Source organism: Bufo bufo, chromosome 2 (genome assembly GCF_905171765.1).
Source record: "Bufo bufo chromosome 2, aBufBuf1.1, whole genome shotgun sequence".
Taxonomy (NCBI): Eukaryota; Metazoa; Chordata; class Amphibia; order Anura; family Bufonidae; genus Bufo; species Bufo bufo.
Genome location: NC_053390.1, coordinates 741203963 through 741220600, shown reverse-complemented (window position 1 = coordinate 741220600; position 16638 = coordinate 741203963). Strand labels below are relative to the sequence as shown.

The following is a 16638-nucleotide window of genomic DNA, read 5'->3' as shown; positions in this document are numbered from 1 at the left end:
TACATTATCACGGCTGTCTCTGTGGTCTCAGTGAACCTGCAGTCTCTATACATTATCACGGCTGTCTCTGTGGTCTCAGGCATGGTTAGAAGTGAACCTGCAGTCTCTATACATTATCATGGCTGTCTCCGTGGTCTCAGGCATGGTTTGCAGTCTCTGTACATTATCACGCCTGTCTCTGTAACAGCCATGCTGCTCTTCATCCCCGCTCGGAGAGCTGTGCCCGCAGCAGCCAGCTGCCTCCTGCTCACAGCAGCACAGCACAGGGCATTGCTCTTGTATCGCTGACACTGCTGTGTGCACGGAGTCACTGCACTTCCTCATCCCATGACGTCACTGACGTCCGTCCCCCTGGTGCCTGTTGTGCTGCGAGATCCTGCATGGAGTTCCCCAGAACCGAAGACACAGGCGGATGGAGAGGGGAGGTATGGAGCACGGTGGACCCCCGGACCACAGCAGACCCCTGACCCCGTCTACTGTGCTGGGCAGGTACCGGGGCAGCCCTGGAGGGGGATGTCTGCCAGTCCTCTGTGGTGCTGATAGTTTGTATCCGCTCCTTAGTTTACACAGCATCAATGTTTGGCCCTCTTTAGTGTTGGGTTAGGCTGGTACTTCTAGTTCTACTCTTGCTGAAGAGCTACATTTCTGGCAGACTATTAACTCTATGTTGTGAGAAACACTTGTCAGTTGTGCAAGTCCTGGGACTTGTAGTTCTACACTTGCTGATTAGGTAAAATGATACTTGTAGTTCCACAGCTGGGGGGGGGGGGGGGGGGGGTTGGCTGTCTCTTGCCTTTTTTTTCCAGATATATTCAGGACACGGTGTTAGTGATCTGGTTGCAGGCTCTTATTTTACAGTCTGACAACCTGTAGCTCTCCTGCAGTTCCGTAACTCTGTGCATGCTGGTAGTTGTAGTTCCACAGCTGCTGGGGGGTCAGGGGCTGTCACTTGCCTTTAGTCTCCAGATATATTCAGGACAAGGTGATCTTGTCTTAGTTTACAGTCTGACAACCTGTAGCTCTCCAGCAGTTCTGTAACTCTGTGCATGCTGGTGATTGTAGTTCCACAGTAGCAGGGGACATTCAGAATGGCAGGAAACTGCAGGGCACACATTACCCTGTGTGAACAGAGCCATCACTGATGTTCTATAAGTATTGTGTTGGTTCTTGTAGGACTACAGTGTAGCAGCCGACGATTTCTGTACTGATGCACTCAACACGTATTGGACATGCTGGTATCTGTAGTTCCACATCTGTTTGAAGGGCAGAATATTCCTGGGTATGTGAGCAGAATCACCCAAAAATGCAAATCGGACGCAGATCTAAAATACGGTCTTAGTTGTAATGCTATGAAGTCTGGCTGGTAGTAAATAATGGTGGTTGTAGTCACTTGGGACACAGTTTTATTCAGAAGGGCACATATTTAACTCTGATGATCGGTTCACACTGGCAGGTTTCTCAACAAAAATCTGTTTCATCATTTTTATGGAAAACAGTAAATTTCTTATTAATGGTCAGAGATTTGTCTGAGGGCAGATACCATCGAGGGCACGCCCCTGTACGTCATGTTTTTTTTTTTTTGGCAACCAGAATAGTGTGCTATGCGATTTTGCCGTGTTTATACGGAAAACTGATTCCCCCCCCCCCCCCAACTTTGAAATTGAACGCAAAATGGCCGTGTGCATGAGGCCTAATACTAATGACCTATCCTTAGGATATATCCTCAGTATCTGATCTGTGGGGGTCGGACACTCGGGACCCCTGCCGATCAGGTGTTTGAGAAGGCACCTGCGCTTGCAGTAGCACCGCAGCCTTTTCTTACTAGGCCAGTGACGTCACGTTCATTGGTTACATGACCTAGGTGCATCTCAGCCCCAGAGAAGTGAATGGTGCTGACCTGTGATACCAAGCACAGCCACTATACAATGTATGGCGCCGTGCTTGGCGAGCGTAGAGAAGGCCATGGCACTACTGTGAGCAGAGGTGCCCCGTCTCAAACATCTGATCGGTGGGGGTCCTGGGTGTCGGACCCCCACCATCAGATACTGAAAAACCCTTTAAACATAGACCACTGTGAAAAGTTGCAAAGAACACCAAATGTCACAGAAAACGCAAATGCAATTGGCATCACATGCAACATTTTTAAGGTTATGCAATTTGATAAATGTCCCCCCTTAGGGCATATTCATACGACTGCATCCGTTTTTGCGGATCTGCCAAACGCGGATAGTGACCGTGTGCCTTCTGCATTTTGCATAACGGGACATCCTTCTCCATGATAGAAATAGAAAAGGCCATCTATCTTTTTTTGTGGGGACACAGAACGGACGTGCTGGTGCGGACAGCATCCACATCTTTTGAGGCCCCATTGAAGTGAATAGGTCCGATTCCGATCCGCAAAATTGTGGAACGGATGCGGACAGAAAATACAGCAGTGTGAATGGGCCCTTAGTTATAACTCTAGTGTGAATATAGCGTTAACTCATAATTTCAAAATGTGGACCTCAGGATGTTCTTGATCATCCACGCCATAGTATAGTGATGTGAATAGCAGTAGAAAAACCGTATACTGATCTAATACAGAAAAACTAGATGGTATTTGTCGCGTGACCTGGTGAATGTAGCAAGCTGTAGTTCCACATTCACATGGGGCCACAATTTTGTAAGTGCCCGATACTGTGAAATTCTTTGTACAGAAGCGTTCTCATCGGCTTCATGTCATTTCCATGCTTCTATGATATGAATCATTTTCACTGCTAATTGTAAATGCCATGTTATTCTCTATGAGCACATAAAGAGGGAGATGAATCAAAACTGGTGTAAAGGCGAATTGGCTTAGTTGCCCATAGCAACCAATCAGATTCCACCTTTCATTTTTCACAGCTCCTTTGGGAAATGCAAGGCGGAATCTGATTGGTTGCTATGGGCAACTAAGCCAGTTTTCTTTTACACCAGTGTTGATAAATCTCCTCTCATATAACGTGTGAGTTGCTGTTCTTTACACTTGTTATCATGAAGTGCCGGCTGTTCTAGCCACGTAGGACCTGTATCAGTCCTGATAGAAACATATAGAATTAAACAATTGCTTTGATGGACCATAGATGTAACAGTAATTATCGACATACAACCATACAAGACAATGGCTGACATTTACAGTGTACACCAACTTTATGCATAAACTCTTCCCCAAAAAGTTACAATTGATGACTTGCTACAAATTTGCATTAAAGGGGTTGTTCAGCCGTTAATATAGTCAGGATAGGCCATCAATATCAGAGCGGCGCGGGTCCAACACCCAGTACCCCCACCAATCTGATAATAGGTCATCAATATCAATGGCTGCACAACCCCTTTAAAATGTGTAACTGTTCTTCTTGCCTGCCAGCTGAGAAAAGTGATGAGGATAGTCGGTATGACCTCTGAGGAGACATATTGGGGAGATTCATGAAAACTGTCTGAGGCCTCATGCACACGAACGTATATTCTTTCCATGTCCGTTCATTTGTTTTTTTTTGCGGCCCATATACGGAACCATTCATTTCAATGGGTCGGCAAAAACAAAACAAAACTGAAGTTACTCCATGTGCATTCAGTTTCCGTATGTCCGTATTTCCGTTCCGCACACGACCGCATTACGAACAAGGATAGGACTGTTCTATCAGGGGACAGCTGTTCCGTTCCACAAAATACGTAATGCACACGGACATCATCCGTATTTTTTGAGGATCCGCTCTTTGCTGACTGCAAAATACATATGGTTGTGTGCATGAGGCCTAAGGATACATCGACACAGCAGATGGCCAACAGGTACACTATGTAAAAAAAAAAAAGGGCCTTTCAGGGGTTACTACTTGCACACCAGAGAACACTTTCTCTGCACTGGAGGTAGCAGGACCCCCCCACATCATGTGACACTGGGAACGTCAGGTCCTGCTGCCCTCAGTGCAGAGTAAGGCCCCTTTCACATGGGCGAGATTTCCGCGCGGGTGCAATGCGTGAGGTGAACGCATTGCACCCGCACTGAATCCGGACGAATTCACTTCAATGGGGCTGTGCACATGAGCGGTGATTTTCATGCATCACTTGCGTGTTGCGTGAAAATCGCAGCATGCTCCTCTTTGTGCGTTTTTCACGTAGGCCCCATAGAAATGAATGGGGTTGCGTGAAAATCGCAAGCATCCGCAAGCAAATGTGGATGCGGTGCGATTTTCACGCACGGTTGCTAGGTGATGATCGGGATGGGGACCCGATCATTATTATTTTCCCTTATAACATAGTTATAAGGGAAAATAATAGCATTCTTAATACAGAATGCATAGTACAATAGGGCTAGAGGGGTTAAAAAAATAATAATAATAATTTAACTCACCTTAATCCACTTGTTCGCGCAGCCGGCTGCGCGAACAAGTGTATTAAGGTGAGTTAATATTTTTTTTACAAATTTTTAACCCCTCCAGCCCTATTGCACTATGCATTCTGTATTCAGAATGCTATTATTTTCCCTTATAACCATGTTATAAGGGAAAATAATACAATCTACACAACCTTGAACCCAAACCTGAACTTCTGTGAAGAAGTTCGGGTCTGGGTACCACAGTCAGTTTTTTATCACGCGCATGCAAAACACCTTGCACATGCGCGATAAAAACTGAGCAACGGAACGCAAATTGACTGCAATTGCGTACCTACTCGCGCAGGTTTGCCGCAATGCACCGGGACGCATCCGGACCTAATCCGGACACGCTCGTCTGCAAGGGACCTTAGGGCTGTTTCACACGAGCGGATGCCGTGCGTGACATCCGCTGCGTGAATGACAGCCAAGACCCGATGCGGACAGCAGAAGCACGGAGCATTAACATGACTGATAATGCTCTTTGCCTCTCTGTGATCTCTTTACTACGAAATCACAGTGACAACTTTATCTCCCTGTGATTTCGTAGTAAAGAGATCACAGAGAGGCACGGAGCATTATCAGTCATGTTAATGCTCCGTGCTTCTGCTGTCTGCATCGGGTCTTGGCTGTCATTCACGCAGCGGATGTCACGCACGGCATCCGCTCGTGTGAAACAGCCCTAAGTGTTCCTGGCACTGCCTGTGGAGAGGTGAGTATTTTATGTATTTTTATTACTCTCCCTTCCCGCCAGTCGCCTGCTGTATCGTCCCGTCTAAAGGGACCTTTAGTGTGACGTGACAGTGCCTCTATACATAGGTTATAAACATAGTTTATAAGGCTGAAAAAAGACATCTGTCCATCCAGTTCGGCCTGTTAAAAGTAAAAATAAATACTAATATTTGATTACAAGTTACTGAGTAATGACAAGTAACAATGGTTTTAATTTGACCTCTCCGTTGGCCAAGTTTGTTTTAAGGGGCCAGTGAAAGGTTTGGTGGAAAAAAGAAACAAAAAAATAGGCAGATTATATAGGGAGTAAATAAAAGCTGGATGAAAAGAAGAGAATAAATGTTTAAGGCTACTTTCACACTAGCATCGGGGCTCCGCTTGTGAGCTCCGTTTGAAGGGTCTCACAAGCGGCCCCGAACGCATCCGTACTGCCCCAATGCATTCTGAGTGGATGCGGATCCGCTTAGAATGCATCAGTCTGGCAGCGTTCAGCCTCCGCTCCGCTCAGCAAGCGGACACCCGAACGTGCGGAGGCAAACGGATCCGTCCAGACTTACAATGTAAGTCAATGGGGACGGATCCGTTTGAAGATGACACAATATGGCTCAATTTTCAAACGGATCTGTCCCCCATTGACTTTCAATGTAAAGTCTGGACGGATCCGTCTGAAGCTACTTTCACACTTAGAAATTTTTCTAAGCTATAATGCAGACGGATCCGTTCTGAACGGATCCCAACGTTTGCATTATAGGAGCAGATCCGTCTGTGCAGACATCAGACGGATCCGTTCTGAACGCAGGTGTGAAAGTAGCCTAAGACTGACAAATATAACCCTGAGACAGAGGTTCAAGAGGTTCTCTTATGTAGCACTGTGATAAGTTGATGGTTACTTTTTATCTAATGCCTCCTGAAACTTCACACTTACTTCCCGCTGCTACGGTCCTCCGTGCTGCCTCTGGTGTCTCCATGTTCTGTTCCCTGCAATGTTTACATCTGGTGCTGCATGGTCACATGCACCGCTGCAGCCAGTGCCTGGCTTCAGCAGTGACGTGACCATAAGCGGCACATCACTGCTGAACCCAACATGGACACAGCGGAGGTAGGAGGCGGACTGGGGGCATTAGATAAAAAGTAATTATTCTCAGAAAACCCTTTTTAACCCCTTAAGGACCCTGCCATTTTTCACCTTAAGGACCAGGCCATTTTAAGCAAATCTGACATGTGTCACTTTATGTGGTAATAACTTTAAAACGCTTTTACTTATCCAGGCCATTCTTGTCACATATTGTACTTCATGACAGTGGTAAAATTGAGTGAAAAAATTTCACTTTTATTTATAAAACAAAATACCAAATTTACTAGGGGTGCACCGAAATGAAAATTCTGGTCCGAAACCGAAAATTCAGGATGCCCTTGACCGGAAACCGAAACCGAAACTGAAACTGCCTTTTTGCCCAAATACTTTTAAAATACTTTTTTTTTAAATGATTTTATTAATAATTCTTTTTCATGAATGAAATTCATCTGTGGGTGGCGCTGTTATGGAGAGGGGGATCTGTGGGTGGCGCTGTTATGGAGAGGGGGATCTGTGGGTGGCGCTGTTATGGAGAGGGGGATCTGTGGGTGGCGCTGTTATGGAGAGGGGGATCTGTGGGTGGCGCTGTTATGGAGAGGGGGATCTGTGGGCGGCGCTGTTATGGAGGGGGGGATATGTGCACTGTTATGGGCATAACAGTGCACAGATCCCTTTCCCCATAACAGTGCACAGATCCCTTTCCCCATAACAGTGCACAGATCCCTTTCCCCATAACAGTGCACAGATCCCTTTCCCCATAACAGTGCACAGATCCCTTTCCCCATAGCAGTGCCATAGACCGACCCCCCTACCCATAACAGCCCCGGCCCTGCTGCTCACAGCAGACTAATCACTCACTGCATCTTTATTTTACCTTACAATCGTGACGCTCCAGTAACAACTCTGCAGGCAGAGCGGAGGGCGGCGTAACGTCACTTACTCACGTGACGCACCTGCTCCGCCCACTTTATGAATGAATGAGGCGGAGTAGGCGCATCACATGAGTAAGTGACGTTACGCCGCCCTCCGCTCTGCCTGCAGAGTTGTTACTGGAGCGTCACGATTGCGTGAAAATCGCAGCATGCTCTATATTCTGCGTTTTTCACGCAACGCAGGCCCCATAGAAGTGAATGGGGCTGCGTGAAAATCGCAAGCATCCGCAACCAAGTGCGGATGCGGTGCGATTTTCACGCATGGTTGCTAGGTGACAGTCTATAAACTGTATTATTTTCCCTTATAACATGGTTATAAGGGAAAATAATAGCATTCTGAATACAGAATGCATAGTCGGTGATCAATTGAGGGTTAAAAAAAAAAAAAAAAAATTAACTCACCTTCTCCTCTTGTTCACCACGGTGATGTACCATGTGATTAAAGCATGTGATCTGACGTCACCAAAGGTCCTTTAGCCGATAGTTCATCTTTTGAGAAGTAAAGAAGAGACGGGAGCTACGCGAACAAGAGGAGAAGGTGAGTTAATTATTTCTTTATTTTTTTAACCCTCAATTGATCACCGACTATGCATTCTGTATTCAGAATGCTATTATTTTCCCTTATAACCATGTTATAAGGGAAAATAATACAGTTTATAGACTGTCACCTAGCAACCATGCGTGAAAATCGCACCGCATCCCCACTTGGTTGCGGATGCTTGCGATTTTCACGCAGCCCCATTCACTTCTATGGGGCCTGCGTTGCGTGAAAAACGCAGAATATAGAGCATGCTGCGATTTTCACGCAACACATAAGTGATGCGTGAAAATCACCGCTCATCTGAACAGCCCCATAGAAATGAAGGGGGCGGTATTCAGTGCGGGTGCAATGCGTTCACCTCCCGCATCGCATCCGCGCGGAATACTCGCCCGTGTGAAAGGGGCCTAAGTATAGTTTCAGTGTCATGGATTGGGAAGGAGGAGGGGGGGAAGGGGTGCTGAGAGGAAAGGAAAAAAAAATGTTTTCTCTTTTTTAAATTATTGCATTTTCCTTTTCTGTATATAAATAAATGATAAAGAATCCCTCTCTGTCGTGAGTAGTAGTCTGAATTCTTGAGAATTTTGAAATGCAATCCAACTTTGCCATGTTTTATGGAATTTGTGGTCAGTACCTCTCAGTGAATCTGTTAGATCCTCCATCCTCCCGGTCTCCTGTATTTTATTAATCCACATTGTCATTGTGGGGGCAGAAACTTGTCTCCACATACGAGGGATACATGCTCTCGCGCCATTGACCAAATGTCGCACCACCGACCTCTTAGGCTACTTTCACACTTGCGTTCGGGGTTCCGCTTGTAAGTTCCGTTTGAAGGCTCTCACAAGCGGCCCCGAACGGATCCGTACAGCCCCAATGCATTCTGAGTGGATGCGGATCCGCTCAGAATGCATCAGTTTGGCACCGTTTGGCCTCCGTTCCGCTCAGCAGGCGGACACCCGAACGCAGCTTGCAGCGTTTTGGTGTCCGCCTGGCCTTGCGGAGCCAAACTGATCTGTCCAGACTTACAATGCAAGTCAATAGGGACGGATCCGTTTGACGTTGACACAATATGGTGCAATTGCAAATGGATCCGTCCCCCATTGACTTTCTATGTAAAGTCAGGAGTCCCTATTAATATACCATCAGATCGGAGTTTTCTCCAAGCCGATGGTATATTTTAACTTGAAGCATCCCCATCACCATGGGAACGCCTCTATGTTAGAATATACCATCGGATTTGAGTTAGATCGTGAAACTCAGATCTGACAGTATATTCTAACACAGATGCGTTCCCACGGTGATGGGGACGCTTCAAGTTAGAATATACTAAAATAACTGTGTACATGACCCCTCCCTTCCTCCCCTGTATTTAACTCATTGGTGGCCAGTGCGGCCCCCCCCCCTCCCTCCCCTGTATTTAACTCATTGGTGGCCAGGGCAGCCGGCCCCCCCTCCCTCCCCCCCCTAATTAAAATGACCGACCCCCCATCATTGGTGGCAGCGGAGAGTTCCGATCGGAGTCCCAGTTTAATCGCTGGGACTCCGATCGGTAACTATGGCAACCAGGACGCTACTGCAGTCCTGGCTGCCATGGTTACTTAGCAATTTTAGAAGCATTATACTTACCTGCGATGTCTGTGACCGGCCGGGCGCTCCTCCTACTGGTAAGTGAAAGGTCTGTGCGGCGCATTGCTTATAGCACAGACCTTTCACTTACCAGTAGGAGGAGCGCCCGGCCGGTCACAGACATCGCAGGTAAGTATAATGCTTCTAAAATTGCTAAGTAACCATGGCAGCCAGGACTGCAGTAGCATCCTGGTTGCCATGGTTACCGATCGGAGTCCCAGCGATTAAACTGGGACTCCGATCTGAACTCTCCGCTGCCACCAATGATGGGGGGTCGGTCATTTTAATTAGGGGGGGGAGGGAGGGGGGACGGCCGCACTGGCCACCAATGAGTTAAATACAGGGGAGGGAGGGGGGGCCGGCCGCACTGGCCACCAATGAGTTAAATACAGGGGAGGGAGGGGGGGGCCGGCCGCACTGGCCACCAATGAGTTAAATGCAAGGGAGGGAGGGGGACCGGCCGCACTGGCCACCAATGAGTTAAATACAGGGGAGGGAGGGGGGCCGGCCGCACTGGCCACCAATGAGTTAAATACAGGGGAGGGAGGGGGGCCGCACTGGCCACCAATGAGTTAAATACAGGGGGGGGTCTGAAGGCAGCAGGGGGCAGTCATGTACATAGTTCTTTTAGTATATTCTAACTTGAAGCGTCCCCATCACCATGGGAACGCCTCTGTGTTAGAATATACTGTCGGATCTGAGTTTTCATGAAGTGAAAAATCAGATCTGAACAAAACAGTTATGCAGACGGATCCGTTCTGAACGGATGCAAGCGTTTGCATTATAGGAGCGGATCCGTCTGTACAGATACCAGACGGATCCGCTCCGAACGCAAGTGTGAAAGTAGCCTTAGATGTTGTTACAGGGATCTCGCAATGATGGAGCAGAAAGAAGGCCGGTGTCTTAGGTAGAACATGGGAGGTGAATTTAGATGTGATACGCCATACCTCACCCCAGAAGCTGGCAAGCACAGGACACTCCCAAAAAACATGCAACATTGACCCCTTAGCTCCCCCGCATCGCCAGCAAAGCGGAGACACTGTAGGGAAGATGAAGTGCAGCTTGGTGGGTACTCTGTACCATCTGGAAAGAACTTTAAACCCTGCTTCTTGTATGCTACTGGCAATGGAGGTCTTATGTGTAAATGTGTATAGTCTGTTATGGTGAAAAGGTAAGGCCCAAGTCTTTTTCTCAATTAAGTATGTATGTTGGAGGCGGTTGATTGGGAGGTGAGATCAGCAGACAATACAGTCGAGAAAACGCACGTCTGATTGTGCCTCTTGTCTTGCAAATTTGTTCAAAGTCGGTTTTGTCTCTTTTATATGTAACCCCTGTTGGTACTGCAGTGGGGTAAGAAAGTGTTGCAGCTGTTGGGATTGCCAGGTCGGAAGACTGAGTGTATCCGAGACGTCAGTATTAGACTGAAAGGAGAGCCATGAATCTAAATCTATTATCTAACAATAATCTCCGGAACGGTCCATGTTCTAGCAAAGTGGGGAACATAGGGTTGCCCAAAATCGTTTACATCGTTGAGGGGGACAGAGAGATGCCCGGGTTTTCCAGGATAGAGGAAAAAGCCCAATGGGTTGGTCCTATTGTGGGATGAACCATGGCGTTGTGGACAATGGGGGTGGTAGGAAGGATTGCTCCACAGTTACCCATTCTTTATTCGTCTGTTGGCGGCACCAGTCTACTATTCTCAGGAGGTGTGTGGCTCTATGGTAAGCAATGATGTCCAGTAGGCCAAGTCCTCACCAAAGTTTGGGGCGGAATAGGACAGACCGGGCTATTCTCTGGGTTTTCCCTGCCCATATGAAGCGTGTGAGTATTGTTAGTAAAGTATGAAAAAATAATCTGGGGATGTGTATAGGCATGGCTTGAAATAAATAAAGCGTTCTAGGTAAAATATTTATTTTGAAAATGGAGATGCGACCGAACCATGTGAATGTGCCCTTGTGCCAACGGTCCTGTCACGGCCTATGGTGTACTCTGTGACACTGTTGCCACACTTTCCCGCGGCAACGTGTTGCTGTGAGAGCATGCGGTGGCAGTGTCTCGACCTTCTGGGTGATTGCCGTGACATGGTTGCCACGCATGCTGTTGCCGGTGGTTACGTGGTTTGGTATGCTTGTGTGTGCACTTCCCCTTTAAGTGGCTTCCTTCCCCTGTCTGGTGATGTAAGGGTTAACTACCTTGCTGGGTGTGGTCACTTGTGCGTCCTATACCTGTGGCTTTAGGTCAGGAGTCAGTTGTACTCCAGCCTTGGTGTGTGCTGGAGTTAAGCTCCTTGTCTGGTTGTTACATCTGTCCAGTGAGGGCCACCCTTGTGGTCATCAATGTTATCCCGGTGTCTCCTTCCCTTCCTGTCCCTATTTGTATGGAGTGGGTTAGGTTCAGGGTGTTTGTATGTCTAGTTTGGTGTTACACGTCTGGTGGTGTTTGGTGTCATGTTTGCTAGACATTCCCCTGTCTTAATTTTATTGCAGCTATGGGTGTCCTGGGTCCCTGTGTGGTTTGTGGTGTGTGCTGTGTCCTTTAATGTTGGTGTGGACACCAGCACTTGTGCACGGGTTCCAGTCAGTGTGTCTGTGGCAGGTAAGTGTGTTATGGCTGTCGCTTACCTGCCATCTCTATAGCTGTATGTGTTCCCCTCTCCTTGCAGCCTGGCCTCAGATAGAGACTCCTGTTCCTCCATGACTGGGATGAACAGGTCGTCTTTTCCCTGCTCCTTGGTGAGGGATTACCAGGGCGACTTAGGGTCTTTAGGAATCCTGAGTATGAGTCGTCCTACCATTGGGGTCCACTCATACAGTGAGGAGTCAGGGAGAGGATTAGGGATGTTGTAAGAGGTGACCTGCTCCCTTATTTCTCCTTTTGGCCAGGCTGATTCCCTTTTATCCTTTTACACCGCACGGTGGGGGGAACACAGTCCGTGGGGCAGCCACAGCGGATCGCGGACCTATTCACTTGAATGGGTCCGCGATCCGGCCGTTCCGCAAAAAGATAGGACATGTTCTATCTTTTTGTGGAACGGAAGTACGGGACAAAACCCCACGGAAGCACTCCGTAGTGCTCCCATAGGGTTCCGTTCCGCACCATTCCGCATCTCCGGATTCGCGGACCCATTCAAGTGAATGGGTCCGCATCCGTGATGCGGAATGCCCACGGAACGGCACCCGTGTATTGCGGATCCGCAAATGCGGTCCGCAATACGGCAACCTGGTGCACACGTTCGCGTGCAGGGGGCCTTATAGGAACAGGAGAACGGAAAGGACGGATTTGGCACATAACTGAGCCGAACGGAGCCTAAGGGTCCGCTCCGAAGATGATTTTGGAGCAGAGTCAAAAGTCCTGCATGCACAACTTTTGTCTCCACTCCAAAATCATCTTCTGAGCGGACACCTAACTGACCCCATTATAGTCTATGGGCCGCACCCCGTACATCGCACCCCGTACGCCGTACATCGCACGCCGCACCCCGTACATCGCACACCGTACGCCGCACCCCGTACATCGCACGCCGCACCCCGTACATCGCACCCCGTACATCGCACCCCGTACATCGCACCCCGTACATCGCACCCCGTACATCGCACGCCGCACCCCGTACATCGCACGCCGCACCCCGTACATCGCACGCCGCACCCCGTACATCGCACGCCGCACCCCGTACATCGCACGCCGCACCCCGTACATCGCACGCCGCACCCCGTACATCGCACGCCGCACCCCGTACATCGCACGCCGCACCCCGTACATCACTCTCCTGACTTCCATGCCCAGCCGCGCTCCATGGGAGCGGCCGCGTGTTGAAGGCTCTTGCCAATTCCTCCCCCTGTGCATCTTTCTGCGATCTATGTGGGTGCTTAGAACCCATCCTTTCCTTACTGCAAGCATTGTTGTATAGCACAGACCCAATTTTTACATATCCCTAGAATTCACTCATTATAATTACTGCTTTATTAACTGCTGCGTACAGCGATGCAGAATAACTCTCCCTGAATTAAAACATAAGTATAAAATTTTTTCATCTGTAAAGCAACATTGCACAGATCAGAGGTGCTGACCCTCAGACCTTGTTATTCTCCTGCGCGTTTCAGATTTAACAGGAATGGGTGGTCAGGTTATAAAAGGCAGTGAAAGTTGTTGTCCGGCCCCCTAAATATTTTTTACAACCGCTTTAATATATTCTACTTGAGTTTGCTGGTATTTTTCTCTGGAAGAAAGGCTTGTAGGGTGACTGAAAGTAGGGCACAGGAGCATAAATGATTTATACCCTGCAGAGTGCGGAATCTGGGCAGCCGCAAACCGTACTGTAAATCTCATTCCTCCAGCTCAGTGTCACACCATATATCTCAGGTTATATAATACATATAGCAGAATATTAAAATCCACAGCCATTGATTCATTAATGTTTTATCTTCTTCCAAACCACAGAACAATATGTAATAATGATTTCTACCATAGTCTGAGAGTCATGAAAAATGTATCAGTAATAAGATGGAAAAGTGAATTAATATTTATTTGTAAAGTTTTCTCAAATTGTCAAATATACATTTCATGGGTCTTGCCTACTTTAAACGGGTTCTCCCGTGAATGTAAAGGGCATCTGTCAGCAGATTGGTACCTATGACACTGGCTGACCTGTTACCTGTGCACTTGGCAGCTGAAGACATCTGTGTTGGTCCCATGTTCATATGTGTCCGCACTGCTGAGAAAAAGGAAGTTTTAATATGTGCAACTGAGCCTCTAGGAGCAACGGGGGCGTTACCATTACACCTAGAGGCTTTGGTCTCTCTGTAACTGCCGCGTCCTCTACACTAGGGTTGTTGCGATACCAAAATTTTGATTCGATCTCGATACCATAAAAAAGTATTGCGATACTCGATACCATTCGATACACACGTGAAAAAAATAAAACACCAAAAAAGCCACGTGCATTCCGCTTTTTAAAAAATGGCGAATCGCGCAGTTTTTATTTTTATTTTTTCTGTTCCGGCATTCACCACGTAGATTTTTTTTTTATATTTTAATAGTTTGGACTTTTCGGACGTGGCGATATGTAATATGTTTATTTACTTATTGTTTACAGGTCTTCGTACAGCATTAAAACAAAGTGTTTGTTTGAATGAATCGACTTCAGATCAGCATACGCCGGGCCGCAATATTTTAATGGATCCGTAGTCATGGAGATGCAGAACGGAAGCACGGAACGGAATCCCACGGAAGCAGACAGAGTGCCTCCGTGGTATCTGTCCGTGCTTCCATTCCGCAAAAAAATAAACAGAACAGACGGATCACGGACCCATTCAAGTTGAGTTGGTCTGGATCCGTCCCAGCCGCCGAACGGAGGTTGCCCGTGCATTAGGGACCGCAAATTGCGGTCCCCAATGCACGGAACGGAACCAGTACGTTCGTGTGCAAGAGGCCTAACACTAATTGCAATAATCCTTCACTTGAAATGCTCCATTCATTGCCTAGTGATACCTTTCGAGGGATAACCCCTTTAAAGGGGTTTTCCAGATTAAGGATATTGATGGCCTGTAATTGGGATAGGCCATCAATATCAGATTGCTGTGGTTCCAACTCGGAGCACCGCCGCTGATCAGAAGGAGCTCTGTCACTTACGTGAGTGGTTACCTTGGCCCATCTACTTAGCTGCGATGGAGGATATTGCAGCTTCGTTCTGTTCATTTGAATGTGATAAAGCTGTAGCATCCTGCAACGCGGCTGCTAAGAATACAGTGTGCATAGGGTTGTGTCTGTGCACGTATGTCTGAAGGCCCCATGCAGATAAATGGGACAGTTGAAGAAATATTTGCCAATCATTCCCCCTTCACCCCCTGTACAGTATAGATACTAAAGTCTCCGGCACCTAATTTTTTCAATTTAATAGGACCCGATTATGAGAGAATAGATGAATGATGAATAGAACTCTAGAGACCCTAAGGGCTCTTTTTATGGGGCCGACAGAGTGATTGAGAATGAGGAAATTAATTTCCGATCATTGCCTACCTTTTAGCTACATCTACATGCAGCACTGACCGCTGATATACAGTATGGGGAAGAATGATCAATACTACGATCATTACTCCCCATAAAGTTTCCTTGTTTGTCAGCAGTGTATACATGTTTACAGAGACTATTCAGTGCTGCCTCTTTACACAAGCCAGTTATTGAGTGTTTGTATGAAGTGTCTCAATTCTTGGCCCCTGTAAAATGCCCTGTACTGATAGCAGAGATATAAATGTATAAATTACAAGTTTTAGGCCTCTTTCACACGAGCGTGACGGATTGGCTCCGGATGCACTCAGGGTGCAGTGAAACTCGCACCATTTTGCAAGCAATTTCAGTCAGTTTTGTCTGCAATTGCGTTACGTTGTTCAGTTTTTTCCGCGCGGGTGCAATGCGTTTTGATGCGTTTTTCACGAGCGCGAGAAAAAACTGAAGGTTTACAAACAACATCTCCTAGCAACCATCAGTGAAAAACGCATTGCATCCGCACTAGCTTCCGGATGCAATGCATTTTTCACTGAAGCCCCATTCACTTCTATGGGGTCAGGGCTGCGTGAAAAACCCAGAATATAGAACATGCTGCGTTTTTTCACACAACGCAGAACTGATGCGTGAAAAAAAACCGCTCATGTACACAGCCCCATTGAAATGAATGGGTCAGGATTCAGTGCGGGTGCTATGCGTTCACGTCACGCATTGCACCCGCGCGGAAAACTCGCTCGTGTGAAAGAGGCCTAACTGAATCTTTTCCTACAGATCTAGATATCCGTGTGCTCAGCTCCTCCTGCTCTATAACATGGTGCTTTCAGATTGCATTGCATTTTTCTGGTGACAGGTCTCTTTAAAGGGCTTCTGTCAGCCCACTAAACCGTTTTTTTTTTTTGCTTAATAATAACCCCTACACTGCGATTTATCCATACATAAGTAAAATAAGAATTTTGGTTCAGTAGAATTTGCTAAAACCCTATTTTTATAATATGTAAATTACCTTGCTACCAGCAAGTAGGGCGGCTACTTGCTGGTAGCAGCCGCATACTCCGATGGTAATGACGCCCCCTCTGCTTGTTGATTGACAGGGCCAGCGGACGGGATCTTTCTCCGCTGGCCCTGCCTGTTTTCATTCAATATCTGGCGCCTGCGCTGCGGCCGTACCTATCTTCAATCAGCGCAGGCGCACTGAGAGGCGGCCACTCACTCGGCCGCTTCATCCTGAATGCGCCTGGCCCGGGTGTAGATGTGACGTCATCGGCGCAGGCGCATTGAGGATGAAGCGGCCGAGTGAGTGGCCGCCTCTCAGTGCGCCTGCGCCGATTGAAGATAGGTACGGCCG

The 16638-nt window shown here is 47.5% G+C and overlaps 1 protein-coding gene across 5 annotated transcripts in view; it reads left to right on the top strand.

Annotated features, from left to right (window-relative positions):
* Nucleotides 1-331: 331 nt before the first annotated feature.
* KLHL5 (kelch like family member 5) overlaps nt 332-16638 on the top strand; it is an 82625-nt gene continuing 66318 nt past the window's right edge. The window contains exon 1 of one of the 5 annotated variants that reach the window (XM_040418974.1): nt 332-425. Coding sequence is in view for 2 of the 5 variants with exons in the window: in XM_040418972.1 (XP_040274906.1) it covers nt 413-489 (77 nt within the window). In the remaining 3 variants the exon portion in view is untranslated. Of the gene's footprint in view, nt 490-16638 lie in introns of all 5 variants that reach the window. The other 4 variants (XM_040418975.1, XM_040418972.1, XM_040418976.1 and 1 more) reach the window with 4 other exon arrangements.